The 16,993-nt window shown below is 43.9% G+C and overlaps 2 protein-coding genes across 2 annotated transcripts; one reads left to right on the top strand and one right to left on the bottom strand.

Moving 5' to 3' along the window:
- Positions 1–1,874: 1,874 nt before the first annotated feature.
- LOC309392392 (olfactory receptor-like protein OLF1) lies at positions 1,875–2,813 on the top strand (the record flags this gene model as incomplete). The annotated part of the gene is made up of 1 exon (XM_081953574.1): positions 1,875–2,813. The coding sequence occupies one exon, from the start codon at positions 1,875–1,877 to the stop codon at positions 2,811–2,813; it is 939 nt and encodes a 312-aa protein (XP_081809700.1).
- Positions 2,814–8,265: 5,452 nt separating this feature from the next.
- Positions 8,266–9,225, bottom strand: LOC309392330 (olfactory receptor 5AR1-like; the record flags this gene model as incomplete). The annotated part of the gene is made up of 1 exon (XM_081953439.1): positions 8,266–9,225. One exon carries the CDS (start codon positions 9,223–9,225, stop codon positions 8,266–8,268), a length of 960 nt encoding a protein of 319 aa, XP_081809565.1.
- Between the last annotated feature and the right edge of the window lie 7,768 nt (positions 9,226–16,993).

Here is a 16,993-nt window from a genome sequence, read left to right as displayed (position 1 = left end):
GCAGTAGTGGAAAGCACTGAAAGTCTGTTAAGGCAATGCATTTTTACAAGAGGTAAATCTTGTAATTTTGAGTTCGGGTTGGAAATGAGACCATCTGTCAATTAGAACAATAAAGGGTTCTAAGTTACTTTTGCTTTGGGCTAGGAAGCCCAGCTGAACGCTTAAAATGCCTAAAAATAGCAAATGGAAAGTATAGAAATATTTTTTAAAAATCTAACTTAGAGTTAGCATTACTTTCTAAAACATTCTAGCAAAGAGTTAACAAGTGAATTACATTATTTTTTTCAAGATTTATGGCTGCAAACCCAGATTCAAACATCTTTATTTAAGCCATTTTTATAGGTCCAGACAAAAAGAACATGGAAAAAATCCCCTTGTAATCTATTTTTTTTAAAATTTGTTGTGTATCTCATTTTTCCTCCAAGAGGGTGAGGGAATGAGTGAGCAGAAGGATTCATTTCTCTTTTTCAAAGGAAGGGATGCTCAAAGTGAATATCAATGAAAAAAAATAAATTAACATACTAACTTGTATTACAGCTAGTATGATAGAAACCAGAAAAACACCAGGTGTCTTTCAATTAGCATTTCTCAAACTTAGTCTACTACAAGAAGTGGCTTTTGTGAAGAAAAAGTGGACTGATTTGCCATACAATGTTTTGCTCTTGAAGGACAGGTAGGGCATATTTTCAAGAAAAGCATTTAAACCAGTGCTTCCATTTTTTTTCTTTTCGTCAATTTAAATGTCCCTATGGTGATTGGGTAGTAGAATTTGTGTGTTGTTATCCAGAGAAAACTATTTTTTAACCAACCTTTGGGTAATTTACCAGGTTTGGGAAGCACTGATTTAAAGCATATGAGTAAACCTAAAAGTAAGCAGTATCGACAACATACTGTTGGGATTGTGGAGTTGTTTTTCAAAGTCCAGGAAAACCTGAGTAGAAGCCTCTTTCAGACCTTTTGGCTCAAGATAGGAAGATTGGTACCTGCACATTATTTCTCAGGAGTTTGCAATTACTTAGGTAGCTTCATAATGATGAGTAAAATCAGAAGTTATGTTCAAATCTGCATAGCTCCTAAAGTATTGCTCAAAGCAGGTTAAGTAGTAGACTATTAAAGTATGGACTTTGCTTAACTATAAGGAAAAAATCTTCTTGACAGTAAGAACAGTGGAAGTTGTGAGTTTTCTATCTCTGAAAGTTTTTAAGAAGCTGGTGAGCCACCTGCTACAGATGGCTTAACAGGATTTCCTGCATATTGCAGAGAGTTGGGCTAGATGACCCTTGTAGACATACAGTTATGGGATTCTATGAGTGTTTGGGGGGAATGAGCTTTCTTTAATTTTTTTTTTCATATTTTTCTTTATAGTTGCAAATAGCTTACTGTGTGTGTTGCAATGCCCTACACATTCTACCCACAGAGAACTTCTTAGCAATTACCATGTGCATTACAGATTATATGAGAGCATATTGTCATTCATTGCAAACTTATTTAAATGTGGTATATATAAATTGGCTAATCATTTGTTTCCTTTCTTTATTGTAATCAGCTGATGCTTGCATGTAAATAAAATTAGTATCTAGAATAACTCAGTTGGATTGAATGTCCTTTGCATGACGAAATGCAAACTCTTTGCACTATGAATTAATTAGAGTTCATTCCTTATAGCCAGGGAGCTGTCTTTCCCTTCAGAAACAATGAATCATCAATTCCTGTGCCTTCCAGGAAGTTCAAGATTTCACACTGTGGAGCAACTAGAACCAACCCCAGGAAGATCTCAGATACATTCAGTTCTTTATTGTAAGGAAGTCACAAGATGATAATATGCTAAATCAATACCCTCCCAACCCCACAAAAATATATGTTTTTTAAAAGAAATGATGGAGATAAACAGCACTGCTGTGACAGAATTCATTCTGCAAGGATTTACAGAGTACCCAAAGGTACAGAACAGTCTCTTCCTGATATTTCTTGTAATCTACCTGTGGATCTTGTTAGGGAATCTGGGAATGGTGGTGTTGATCAGGAATACTCCTCAGCTTGAGACCCCTATGTATTTCTTCTTGCAACATTTTTCATTAATGGATGCCTGTATAGCCTCAACTGTTGCTCCTAAGATGCTGCTGAACTTCCTGGCAAAGAGAAAGACCATCACCTATGGGGGCTGCATTGTCCAATTTTTCCTTTTTTGCACTTTTACAGATGTGGAAGCCTTCCTTCTGGCTGCCATGGCAATTGACCGCTATGTAGCTGTTTGCAAACCCTTGTCATACACAGTTATCATGTCTAGATCCTTCTGTCTCTGGCTGCTTTGGGGAGCATATGCTGGGGGTGTCTTGAGTTCTCTCATTCATACCTGTGCATCTCTAAGGCTCTCTTATTGTGGAAGGAATTCCATTAACCATTTCTTTTGTGACCTGGCTGCTCTGATGGCCCTTGCCTGTTCAGACACTGCCCTCAATGAGCTGTTGCTCCTCACCTTTGGCATCTTGGTTGAAGGCTTGAACACTGTGACTATTGTTGCCTCCTATAGCTTCATCATCATAGCAGTTGTTAAGATGCCCACCTCAGGAGGCAGGTTGAAAACCTTCTCGACCTGTGCTTCCCACTTGACAACCTTTGCTTTGTTCCATGGCACCATCCTCTTTATGTACTTCCGACCCCAATCCAGCTTCTTCATGCACACTGACAAAAAAGTCTCAGTGTTTTACACTCTGATCATCCCCATGTTGAATCCTCTCATTTACAGTTTGAGAAATGCCAATGTAAAGGAGGCCCTCAAAAGATTGCTAAGGAAGACAATAAACCCTCACTGATGGTCTTATTTTGGATAGCTGCTTCCCATCTTTCTCCCAAGGTGGGGCATATTCTTGTCTCCCAGCATTGTTTTATCTTCACAATAGTATTGGGAGGGAAGTTTGAAGGAGAAGAATCCTGAGTAAGCTTTCACCCTGATCTCTCAATGCTAACTCAGCAAACTAATCACTTCATTATGTAGTGATCTCTAGCCTTGTGATCAACAGAATACTTTTACATACATGGAGGTGTTGATTCAGAGGCTGAAGGAAAGATCTAGGGATATAACTGTTTATTTAGCTTAATGGAAGCATTACTGCTTCAGACAGGAAGGTGGTGCAGAGAATGGTGAGGATGGCAGAAAAGATCATTGATAATTCACTTCCTTCTATCTAGGACACAGCATATAAGCATTGCTTGAGCAATGTACACAGGATTGTCAGGGATGCTACACATCCTCTTCATGACCCGTTTTTATTGTCACCTTCTGGGAGGAGGCTTCATCGTATCTGAAGCAGATCCAGATTCAGTTTTGTTCCATACAGTATCAACCTTGTGACCTCTCAAGCTTCCTCTTTCCGCTATGTATTCAAAATGGACAGTGATTAATATGTATGTATGTATGTATGTATGTATGTATGTATGTATGTATGTATATATATATATATATATATATATATATATATATATATATATATATATATATATATATATATGTTTGTATATAGCATGTGTACAGTATATGTTTGTATATGGGTAGATATATACTTTCTTTTGAGAGCAGGCAACAGAATTTCATTTTTAATGTGTGCTCGCAGTAAAAAATGACAATAAAGGTAATCGTATCTTATCCCATCTTATCTGCAAATTCCTCTTTCAGTTTATGTTGTGGCAAAAGGAACAAAACATGCATTGAGAACAATTTTTGCCCTTCCATCTTCAAAGATATCCTGCCTGAGTTTATAGCTATTGTTTTTTTAAAAAAATAATCACTGATCCAAGACAATGATTTCTAACTAAATGATTACTCTTCTTTGTAGTGTAGGAAGTTATCACCCAACCCTCTTCCAGAAAAATGAAATATCCTAGGAAATATTGAAAAGGCAGAATATTACATTTCCCTCGATGTGAAAAGGAAGAAACATGTTTTAAAGACAGAATAGCTCCTTGCAGCTTCCTGCCCCCACCCACTTTATCAATGGGCCATTAAGATGCCCAAGCCAGTCCCTTTACATAATAAAGAGTTCTCCCCTTCAGATCCAGGGGGATGGGATTAAGGCATGATAATATTGGCCCTTTACCCAACTCATCACATGGCATCTGAGAACTCAACCAAACCTGGATTCAAAACGCAGCCTGAAGAGTTGCCCCTGCATGGCCCCATGGGAGTCTGACAACCAATCAGAATACAAGCTCAAGATCAAAGGCCAGAGAGGGCATAAATCAGGGACTTTCAGCATCTTCCTTCTCTTCTTCTCCACCCAACATTGAAGCATGTGATCACCTTTTCTGTTTAGGACTCAAGCCATGTGGTCCTGTCCACCATTAAACCATCTTTCCAAGCAGCCTCCATGTCTCCAGTGTCTTTTTCCCCACTTGGAGCCGAACCCAGAAGGACATTTCTTTCAATAGTAGGGAATTGGAAGTTTATAAAGACAAATGTAATAGAATAGCATTTCATCAAATCAAAAGAATGTTTGTCGTCCTTCCTAATACAGAATAGATTTTCAAAAGAGAAAGTAATAGAAGGAAGAACCTTTTATTTTTGCCTTGTTTCCAGAAAAATCTCAATTAACCAAAGATTAGAACTATTACAGCTTTAAATTAAAAAACTGTTCTACCTACAGACAAACTGCAGGTTGGTAATACGTCTTGCGTGCTGTAGTTCAGCCCATTTTCGTTGATTGAGCTGGATCATATGAAGCATCTTCCCACCTCTGCTGTTCAAATACAGTTGATGTGTAACTTATGAAAGGACTGCCTTTCCAACCTAGAAGTCCAACCTAGAAATTAGGGGTGTAAAAATTTGATTTCCTTGAGGGCCGCATTAGGGTTGTGTTTGACCTTGGGGGGCTGGGGTAGGCCTGGTCGGGGCAGGGGTGGACAGGGTAGGCATGGCCAACTTGACATCACTTGTGTTGGGGGTATCTGTAGTGGTCAAGTGCTAAGGCAGGACTTCCCTCAGACCCTCCCTCACTCTCATAATCCTTCCTTCCTTCCTTCCTTCCTTCCTTCCTTCCTTCCTTCCTTCCTTCCTTCCTTCCTTCCTTCCTTCCTTCCTTCCCTTTCCTTTTTCCTACTTTTTCATTCTTCTTTCTTCTTCCTTCCCCCTTTTCCCTATTTTCCCTTTCTTGCCCTCCTTTTCTTTCTCTTTCCTCTTTCTCCTTTCCTGTCCCTTCTGGCATGCTCAAATGCAAAAGGGGAAACATTTCTCCTTTTGTTTCATTTGTTTTGCTAGCCCTTTGCAAGCAAAAATGGAACCCAGGGCGGCCCACATGTGGCACCCCCGGACCCTGTTTTCAGCCAGGACAGCCTCCTGTAACCCTCTGCCAGCAAAAACTGAGCTCATTTTTGGCTGGTATGGCCTCCTACATAGCCCTCCATGTCCCAGTTTTGGTCAGGATGGCCTCCTGCAACCTCCTGCCAGTGAAAATGGAGCTGAAGGGGGCCGTGCATGGCCAAAAACAGCACCTGGGAGTTCCGTTTTCACTGGCAGAGGCACCGTGGGCTAGTCCTTTGCTGTTTCCAGGGCAGTCCCGTGGGCCAGATCTAAGCACAAAGCCTGCGGGCTTTGAGTTTGACACCCCTGTAATAGATGTCAGGGACGTGCGGTCAGGGGAGGCAAGGGAGGCAGAGCCTCACCTCTCTTCATGAAATAATAGTATATAATATTGTATACTATATATATATATATATATATATATATATATATATATATATATATATATATATATATATATACATACATACATACATACATACATACATACATACATACATACATACATATATATGTTGTAATTGTACTGATAAATAAATAAAGGGAGACTAGGATAGATCTATTTCTCGTAGTTCTCGTCGTTCCCCAGTCGCTTTCGTGGCTTTGTCATCCTGGAGCGCCGACAACATTTCTGCCTCCGCAGCTCCCAGGCGCGGCCGGCCGGATGTAGCCAGAGCGACGCCGAGGCGGTCCGGGCGGACGAAAGAGCGAGCGAGCGAGCGATGAAGGTCCTTGGTTGCTCGCCCGCCGGACTGCCTCGGCGCCACTCTGGCTACCTCCGTCCGTCCACGCCTGCGAGCTGCGGAGGCAGAAATGTTTTCGGCTCTCCCAAATGACGAAGCCACGAAAGCGACTGGGGAACGACGAGAATCTTCCTGCCTCAATCCAGCAGAGGACTTTTGGGGCCCGAGTTTAAACAGTTTTGGTCTAAGCGCGATGAACTGTCGGTATTGAAAGGTTGTTTATTGTGGTGGGATCGAGTGGTTGTACCAAACAAACTATGAAAAAATGTATTAGAGGCTTTACATGTGGGGCATCCGGGTAGCGTAAGGATGAAAGCATTGGCGAGGAGTTACGTCTGGTGGCCTAACATGGACAGGGAAATAGAGGAATGGGTGGCCATGTGCAATCCTTGTCAGGAATCCAGACCAGCTCCCCCAGAGGCGGCCGCCAAGGAGTGGGAGTGACTGCAAGCACCCTGGTCAAGGGTACACATAGATTTCGCAGGACCAGTTCAAGGCCAAACGTTCTTAATAGTTGTGGACGCATATTCGAAATGGCTAGAAGTAGTCCTGATGATCTCTACCACGGCAGAGGCGGTCATCAAGGTACTACAGAGACTTTTCTCCACTCACGGCCTGCCCGATGTTCTGGTCTCCGATAACGGGCCCCAATTCCCGGCCATGTAGTTCGAGACCTACTTAGCCAGCCAGGGAATTTGGCATGCCCTGGTCGCTTCATTCCAACTGGCATCCAATGGCCAGGCGGAAAGAATGGTGCGATCCGCAAAAGAGGCCCTCGCTAGGATGGGCCCGGGTGATTGGCAAACACGGGTGGATCACTACCTTTTGATTCAACACATTACGCCTAGGGCCACCACGGGGAGGAGCCCTGCCGAGCTTCTCATGGGTCGCCGGTTGCGGTCCCACCTAGACCGGCTACACCCAAACTACTCTGCCACATCACCCCCAGACTCCACAAGCAAAATTCGGAACTTTAGCATAGGGGATTCAGTATACGCCCACAACTATGCAGGGGGAACTCTATGGATTCCTGCCAAGGTAATAGGCATCACCGGACCTCACTCTTATCTGTTAGAGTTGGAGGACAGTAGGAACTGGAGGAGGCACGTTGACCAACTCCAGGGCTGCCTAACCCACTCCAATCTTAGGTCACCAAATGAAGAGCTAGCACCCACTGGGGCGTTGCCAGCACAGAAGGAGCAAGTCTTCACACCCCTCACAGACGACTTCAATTCATCAGAGCCGGGAGACGTACCCGAGGTTGATGTAAGTGCGGAGCGCGCCCCAAACGAACGGGCTCAACGAACTCCAACCAGAGCAGCGGAACAAAAAGGCTCCTCCGACCAAGTACAGGAACCGGCTCAACCCGAATTACGCAGGTCTACCAGAACGAAGCAAAAGCCCGCATACTTACAGGATTATATAACGAACTGGAACGCTCCTACTAGGAGGGGAGGGGTGTTAGATATTTGCATAAACTGCTGTAGTCTTCACTCAGGTCCGCCGTTTAGGCGGGAACAAAGGATTACTCTGATTGGTCGGGAGGTCTGCCAGCTCCCCATAAAAGGGGAGCTGCACAACCCTATAGTTCAGTTGGATCGGATCTGCTTGACTAAATAAAGAGCTGTTGTCACGTTCGTCTGGAGTCTGTCCTCTCCTTGCCCGAATCTAACAAAAGCCATTTATTATCAAGTGTTTTTCTCAGGGCATTTATGAGCTCTTTGATATTCCAAATCACATAAATCCTAAGCAGTATTACTGTAGTTTGGCAAGGCTAATTGAACAGGTGATCTCATTTTCCAGAAAACCAAATTGGATTTGGATATTTTTAAGTTTGTCAAGATGATATATATAAAAATTGTGAGTTCCGGATCCTGTTACAACTGGTATGATGCAACAGGGCGTAATGTCCCCACATGCATCTTGAACTAAGTGTTGGGGGTCTTGGGGGGGGGGGTTGTTACGCTTGAAATACCTTTTGTGGCCATGGGCCACAAAAGATATTTAAAGGGGGTCCATTGTAAAGAAAAGGCTGAGAACCACTGGCGGTTTCCAAACTTCTGATTTTTACTATCCCTAAAGGCTTTTGATCCTGTGATGTGTAAAAATCATAATTTTGATTTAAGGTTACCAGGAACCTTCTCTTTGTTGATTGCTAGCAAGTAAATTCTTTTTCTCATTGATAGTCTTCCTCTTTGGAAATGGCAGTGTTTGTAATGAAGTTGCCCATTAAATGTATCTAGGATTATTCCCTTTAAAAATCCATGTGTTGCCTACTGATTTAGTTGCAGCATCTTTCACTTCCTTGTTCCTCAGGCTGTAGATCAAAGGGTTCAGCATGTAGACCACAACTGTGTAGAACAACGAGGCCCATTTGTCTTGGTCCATGGAATAGCTGGAGCTGGGCCGAAAGTACATGAAGAGTATTGTCCCATGGTATATCCCAACAGCTGTCAGGTGAGAAGCACAGGTGGAGAATGCTTTGTGCCTGCCCTCAGTGGAGCGCATTCTCAAGATTGTAGCCAAAATGTAAACATAGGATACAAGAATCATTCCAATGCTGCTTGCTTCAACAAAGCCGACAAAGGTAAATAACACAATCTCACTTGTATATGTGTCAGAACAGGAGAGCATTAGAAGTGGAGGCTCATCACAGAAGAAGTGACTGATAACATTGGAGCTACAAAAAGATAGCCGGAATGTAGAGGAAGTTTGTATCATTGAATCTAGCAGGCCTGTAAAGTAAGCAATAGTGATCATTTGCTGGCAGGCCTTTTGGGACATTACAGTTGGATAGAGGAGTGGGTTGCAGATGGCCACATATCTGTCATAGGCCATCACAGCCAACAGAAGGCATTCTGCATCTGCAAGAATGTCAAATACAAAGAGCTGTGCAACACAGCCATTGTAAGAAATCCTTTTACTTTCACTTAATAAGTCAATCAGCATTTTAGGAGCAATGGTTGAAGCACAGCAGAGATCAACAAAGGAGAGGTTGCCCAGGAAGTAATACATGGGTTTGTGAAGTTGGGGCTTGGTACAAATCAAGAGAATCATCCCCACATTCCCTAATACAGTGATGACATAAACCAAGAAGAAGACTGCAAAAAGAACAAGCTGCATTTTGGGATTGTCTGTCAATCCCTGAAGTATGAAGTCAGTAAAGGCAGAACCGTTTCCTTTATCCATGATTTCCTGAGTAGATGGATTGGTTCAGGTGATTTGCCGATCCTGAAACGACTTTCTGATTCCTTGTTAGGAAAAAGAAAATTATATTACTTAGAGCTTCATCCCTGTTCCTATTTTAGTGCAACAAAAATCTGGATTTTTTTTCAAGAGGATTGGGGCCCCGCTACTTACTTAATTCAGTACACATCATATTTGCTAGATCTAATCTATTTATTTTGCCAAATTACAGTCTTTGAATACTTGTATAAAATTCTAATCTCCCTGCTTCATTTCTTGTTTCAGTTAAGTGAAGGATGGAGATTAATATATTGCTATAGTAGATATGTTGCTATAAAAGTATGTGTCAAATTTTAATGAATTTATATCTGCTAGCAGCCATTATTCCCTCTCTTCCATTTGTTTGGAAACTTTGCATTATATCATAGAAAGGGGGATCATTTTAATGCTCCAGGTCTCCTATTTCAGGTTCCATTTATCCAAATATTCCCTTCAGATGGTAGATGGTAAGTTGGCAGTAGCAGAGTACATGGAATTCCCACACCATTCATTTCCTAGTTTTGTTTCTTTGAGTTCCATATTTCAGGTTTCACTAGTCATTAAAAGAGTCTTGGTTTCCGTTGCTCCCAATATTCTATCAACATGGAATTTCATGTTCTTTTATGGTGTAATAAAACATTTGCTTGCTTTTCCATAACCTTTTCCTCGATATTTCCCAAGTGATATACTTTGCTGTACTTAGGGTGTCCTTTGCTTGTGTTCATAGCTGAACCTCTTTTATGTGGAGCCAAATAATATAGAAGAAGAAGAGATATTCAATTAACATGTCTGACCTGTCTTAGAGGTTAAGCTACCATTTCATGATTCATGTCTTTTTATGGTGAAAACCTCCATATCTTTTCCACAATTTTTTCTCCACATTTTCCACCTTTATGTATTTAGGGTGTCTCTTGCCTCTATTGATAGCTGAACCTCTTTTTATGGGGAGCCAAATAATATAGGCGGTAGAGATATTATTGATCAGGGGCCAGTCACTCTTTCTCAGCCCAACTCACCTCTCAGAGTTGTTGTTATGGGAAAATAGGAGGAACAGATATGTTTGCCAGCTTGAGTTATTGGTAAAAAGTAAAAAGCAGGTTATAAATAAACAAACAAATAAATAATTTTAGACCAATATTTCAATGATATCAACTTGAAATATCAGTCAACATATGGCAATATCATTTCTAGAGAGATCTTTTGCAAAGTGATACCTCCAAATATTCATTGACATCTCTTCATGATCAATGATGTAAAAAGTCATTGAAAGAGGTAGGTGCATCAAGATGGCAGCATTCTTCTGATGTCTCTGCTGGTAAAAATCATCCATCATGATAACCAAAGGCTGTACGTCAAATCTGTGCCTGATGCCTCTTCAAGATTATTTGTTTAATTTATGAAGTCTTGAAACTATAGAACCCTCTCTGTCAATTTGGTTAAATTTCAAATATTTGGCTTAGATTATTCTTAATTCAGAACCTCAACAACACTTCCTCTTAAGACACAGGGTGAAAACCAGGTATTGATGATCTGACTGACTGTTGTCAAAAAGTCCTTAGACATACTAATAAACCAAGCTGGAGGAAGATAAAATCTTATGCACTTTCTGAGAAAACAAGAAATCACACTTATTGAAACAGATAGCAAAATGGATAACCTAAGTGTAATATTCCTTCAAAAGATATCCTGCCTGTCACAAACGTGTTTTTTTCTCCACAAACTCTCCCCACTTCTCATGATGGAGTTTAGATGGTGTTTGGATAGACACAATGCTGGCCTTCAAATGGGAAATCCTGAAAAGCTCCTAATTCACTCCATAGATAGCAAGGTAGGGAGCATATCTTTTCCCATTCTCATGACAATGATCCAAGCAATTTTCTACCACTCTGATGCATTTTCCTAATTCAGGTTTCTAGGTGATGTTTTATTCTTATTTAGATTTACAGGAGTTTCAAATTGGAAAGATTCAACTTAATTACATTAAACTTAGTAATGCTTAGATCAGACATTAAGGAAGAAAGAATCCCTTAAGGTGAGGATGAGTCAGTCTTGTGAAACAAATCTTTCTGATATTAGTCATTTGATCTGCATTAATTCTTATTTATGCATTTTCTCTCTTCTTACAGCAAAATAATCCATTTGGAATCAAATCTTAAGAGAGTTTTAATATCTGGAAAGTGCAAACCATTATAATTTGTACTAATATTGCCTAAGATTTTAGTACAATTCAGAATATTCTTCTCAATAATATTTCCCATATGGATTGTTATAAATATTCAGTATGTAAAGGCTAATCTCAACACTGAAATTAATCTTATTGTGAATTAGCAATCATACCTGGAGTAGAATCAGTTGCTTTTTTGCTCTTACAAAACTTATAAATAGGGGCAGAGATCTTAAATCTCTTTTCATATCACTTGGGATATTGCCTCTTATGTACTTCAATACCCCAGATCCTGAAGATAAGTGGTTGGATTTTCATGCTTTGTTGCAATAGTTTTAATTGGAGACCATCGTTAAGTAAATAACCCCTTGAGTCCCAATCCACAACTCAACAATTTTGAGATCCAGCCCAAGAACGACATTGAATAATCTAACAAAAATCTTTTTTTTATTTGCTGACATCACATAGACAGAATCTTGTCAGTCTAATCCAATCTTACTCTAACTCTAACCTTAAAGAAGAGCAGGCAAGCAGTCTAGCTATTTGATAATTCCACTCTGGACAAGGGGAGAACTTGAGATCAATCACAAGTGCTCCAGATAGCTGCTCCTCACAAGGACACCACAAAACAGCAGTCACCATCAGCTTTATAGCTCTGGGAGATGAAGGAAAGCTATTTTCTCTCAAACTGAGGTTAATGCTTACAAAATTTGCATATTTTCTTTTCTAATTATTATTGCATATTTCATTTTCTAATTACTTTTAGAAGTTGCTTGTTCACTGCTTTTCATCTATTGTGAACCTTTTGGATTAACACATTTTATAGAACCATGTGAAATTTTCCCAGTCATTAGTGATAGAAGTTTTAAAAGCAAGTGTTATGAGCCACAATTCAGAACATGACTCTGACCTGGAATCTGACAATGTTTTTGCAGATGACCTTGTGTTTTAGGATTGTCAACCTAAGGATCCAATAAGTTAGCATTCAATTGATTGATCAACCACAAGTATATCCTGTTTAGCTAGAGCACTTAGATGGTAAGTCACAATCCCCAAGCTTCTGGTCTAGACACCTAGAGAGGTGAGCAGAATTATGGTGTTCAGTGAGACTCCTCACTTGTCAAAGGCATGAGTGATTACAGCTAGCTGTCAAAAGACACATTAGGTAGCATCTTTGTTTGTAGTTTTTGTTAGAGATGACTGTTGGCTTTCCAACTTGTGACTCTTTTTCCTGCTTCTTCCTTGTTTTTGGAAAATCACAAATGGTCTAAGGATCTATTTCAAATAGATTTGAAATAAGACTTTGGAATTAATTATCTTTCCCATGAAAAAATAATTTTGAAATATTTTTTAAAAATGATACAGGCTGTCATATCTGCCATCTTCAGCTCTGTGCTTTGCTGGCATCCTCCCATAAATTGTTAAGTGGGTGGAGAGGAGCAATCAGAATATAGAGAGTAGAGAAGGGGAGAGGTTTGGTAGGTTTGACGGACATCAGATGGGTGAGAAATAGCCTGTTTCGGTCTTCAAGAACACCTAACCTGGGAAAAGAATGTGAAATTGCACCGTGGCGCCAAACATTCAAGCTGTTCCCCAAACATCATGCCATCAACAGCATGCCATCAATCAAATCAATCAATCAAACTTTTATTTATAAACCGCGCCCTTTCCTAAACAGGACTCGGGGCGGTGTACAGTCATTATTAAAAACCATATACATATCAAAATAGAATACATATACATAAACTTAAACATAGACGGAGGAGGTAGAAAATATACTGTACCATATTTAATTAAAATACAAATAAGATTAAAATTCCCTTAAAAATTCCACAATAAGATGTTTGCCAGGAGGTGAAAGATGGAGCTATAAATCGGCTAAGCCAGCTAATTGGAACAGGTGGGTCTTAAGCTTCTGTCGGAAGGAGCGGAGGTCGTTAATAGTTCTAATATCGGGGGGGAGGTCATTCCAGAGGGTTGGGCCCATCACAGAGAAGGCTCTACTCCTAGGCGCCACCCGTTGGCACTGCTTGGCGGATGGCACCTGGAGGAGTCCCTCCCTGTGAGAGCAGATAGGTCATAGAGATGTGTGAGGTGAGATGCGATCCCGCAGGTAACTAGGTCCCGTGCCATGGAGCGCTTTAAAGATAGTAACCAACACCTTGAAACGCACCCGAAAAACCACAGGTAGCCAGTGGAGCTCGCGCAGGAGTGGTGTTATATGGGAGTATCTTGTTCCTCCCATGATGGCCCGCGCGGCCGCATTCTGAACTAGCTGTAGTTTTCGGGTGCATCTCAAGGGGAGCCCCATGTAGAGAGCATTGCAGTAGTCCAGGCGAGACATCACCAGCGCATGAGTGACTGTGCGTAGGGCGTCCCGATCCAATAGGGAGCGCAATTGGCGCACCAGGCGAACCTGGTGGAACGCCCCCCTCGCCACGGCTGTCACATGGTCATCCATCGACAGCCGGGCATCAAGGAGGACGCCCAAATTGCACGCCCGTTCCACGGGGGGCAGTTGTTCGCCCCCTATGGCCAGCGATGGCATCCACTGGTTGAACCGGGGCGCCGGTAGCCACAGCCACTCAGTCTTGGAGGGGTTGAGTTTAAGTCTGTTGTCCCCCATCCAGACCCCGACGGCTTCCAAACACTGGGACATCATTTCGACGGCCTCGTTGGGGTGGTTTGGGGTGGAAATGTACAGCTGCGTATCATCAGCGTACAGATGGTATCCTACCCCAAAACCACGGATGATCTCACCCAGCGGCTTCATGTATGTGTTGAACAGGAGGGGCGAGAGGACCGACCCCTGTGGCACCCCACAAGTGAGTGGCCTCAGGGTCGACCTCTGCTCCCCTGCCAACACACACTGCGTCCGGTCGGAGAGGTAGGAGCGGAACCACCGCAAAACGGTGCCCCCTACGCCCACCTCTTCCAGCCGGCGCAATAAGAAACCATGGTCGATGGTATCGAAAGCCGCTGATAGATCTAATAGGACCAGGATAGAGGAGCAACCCATATCTCTGGCCCTCCAGAGATCATCTACCAACGCGACCAAGGCCGTCTCCGTGCTGTGACCGGGTCGAAAGCCGGACTGGCGCGGGTCTAGATAGTCTGCTTCCTCCAGGTGACGTGGGAACTGTTGTGCCACCACACTCTCTACAACCTTCGCTAAAAAGGGAAGGTTGGAGACAGGACGGTAATTAGCTAGCTCCTCCGGATCCAGGGAAGGCCTCTTGAGCAGAGGCCTCACCACTGCCTCTTTCAAGGCAGCCGGCAAGGACCCCTCCTCAAGTGAAGCGTTCACCAGACCCAGGAGCCAGCCTCGTGTAACCTCCCAGGATGCCAGTACAAGCCAGGAGGGACACGGGTCCAGTAAACATGAGGTGGCTCGCAGTCGCCCACATAACCTGTCCAAATCCTCGGGGGCAACAGAGTCAAACCCCTCCCAGCGTGGTGTCTCAAGACTTGCTTCCAACGTCTCCCTTGGTCCACTGAAGCGGGCCCATCCACTCCGGATCTGATCGATTTTGTCCTGCAGATATTCCCCAAACTCCTCTGCTCTACGCTGCAAAGGGGCTTCCCGCGGCCTCTGTGATAAGAGGGAGCGGGTCACCCGAAACAGGGCGGCAGGGCGGTTATCCGCGGACGCAATAAGAGTGGCACAGTGTCTACGTTTGGCCGCTCTCAGTGCCACAAGGTAGATCCATAAATAGGCTCTTACCTGTGTTCGGTCAGATTCGGAGCGTGAGGACCTCCACCTGCTTTCTAGGCGTCTCTTGTGGCGTTTCATCACCCTCAGTTCCTCAGTAAACCAAGGAGCCAGGGTGGTTCGTTGCCGCAGGAGAGGCCGCAGCCGCTCTATTCCAAGCGGCCACTAGGTCCTCCGTCCGGGAGCGGGTCAGGGCTACAGGAAGTGGCCCAAGCTTCGTCTGGAACCTATCCGGTTCCATCAGTCGCCTGGGGCGGAACCATCTGGGACAATCAGGTTCCGCCTCCCCGCGGTGGGGGGTAGCGCCGGGGAAGTCAAGCCGGAGAGATGAGTGGTCTGACCATGACAGGGGTGTAATAACTAGATCCCCTATTCCCAGATCACTCGTCCACTGTCCAGATACAAAAACAAGGTCCAGTGTGTGCCCACCTTCATGTGTGGGGCCCTGAATTAATTGGGTCAGGTCCATGGCTGTCATGGAAGCCATGAACTCCCGAGCCACCTTGGATGCTTCGCCCGTCGACGGCAGGTTGAAATCCCCCATAACCACAAGTTTGGGGGTATCAACTGCCGTCTCCACGATCAGCTCGAGGACCTCAGGCAGGGCCGCTGATGCATAGCGAGGAGCCAAGTATACAATCAGCAAGCCCAACTGCCTCCCTGGGCCCCATTTCACACCAAGGGACTCACACCCGGAGATCTGTGGCACAGTGAACTCCTTCGGTTCCAGACTCTCCCGTATAATTACCGCCACCCCGCCACCCTTACCCAGGGCCTGCGGCTGATGAAATGCATGGTAACCTGGTGGGCACATCTCCACGAGGGGCAAACCACCGTTATCCCTGCAAGGTCCGGCTCCCCCTCTGAGATCAACTCATTAATGAGGGGGGCCTTGTTAACAACGGATCTTGCATTGCAGAGCATCAGCCTCAGGCCCTGGCTCTGTAGGTCCTGGCCACCTAGGCTGTGGGGGTTGGTACGAGTGACCGGGCGTGTCCAACAGCCACGGTCTCCCAACCGACTACGAGATTTTATTCGGTCCTCGCACCCACCCCTCCCCACGACCGTTGGAATAAAACAACCCTCTGTAGGAATGTCATTTTCCCTCCCCCTCCCCACTCCGCTCACTCCCTCCTTGATCTCACTTGTTCGCCTGGCTAAAGTCCTCCTCCTGGCCTGATCCCTCCCACCCACCCTGGAACCCCCTAAAATGGATAAACAACGTCTAGTTAAAAAACCCCTAAGTCTTCACTTCCTCCACCTCTCGGGGTTAACAAACCCGTCATTAAGGTGGGCCCTTGAAAGGGCAAAGGGCCATATCTGCAAGAGGGGGGACTCCCGCAGCTGGAGCAAGTCTGACCTCAAATATATACTGGAAGCGCTGTAACCAGGGCCAGGGTGCTATGGATGTTAAAATGAGTCAGCAAGCCAGGTTCCACATCAGATGATAAATAAGGGGATGATGAGAAGACAGTAACTAGATGGAAAGTAGGTGGTAGGAAGATGGTAGAAAGGTAGAAATGTGGAGGCCGGGAGGCAATCTGTGGTGTAGGTAGGCAGACGGTTTAAATTGATATTTGATGGATTTTGATAGTGGGCTGGTAAAAGATGGTGGGGGTAGTCACGCAGGCACACACAACAGTTGGCTCGGGAGCAGTTGTAGATAGTCAAAATGACAAGTGGGCAGGTAGTTGTAAAAAGTTGTTGATAATCAACGAGGGACACCTGGGCACAGTCTTGGCAGGCAGATGGCAGATGGCAGGGGTTGATAAATCCTCTGCCTCCTGGCACTATGTCTCCTGCCCCTGGTGCCACAGGTCTCCTCCCTCTGCCAGGCTCCAGGCTCCAGACTCCAT

Source organism: Natrix helvetica, assembly GCF_964273705.1.
Source record: "Natrix helvetica genome assembly, chromosome: 1".
NCBI classification, from domain to species: domain Eukaryota; kingdom Metazoa; phylum Chordata; class Lepidosauria; order Squamata; family Natricidae; genus Natrix; species Natrix helvetica.
The sequence above is the reverse complement of the archived record's forward strand: the minus strand, read 5'-3'. Positions and strand labels throughout refer to the sequence as shown.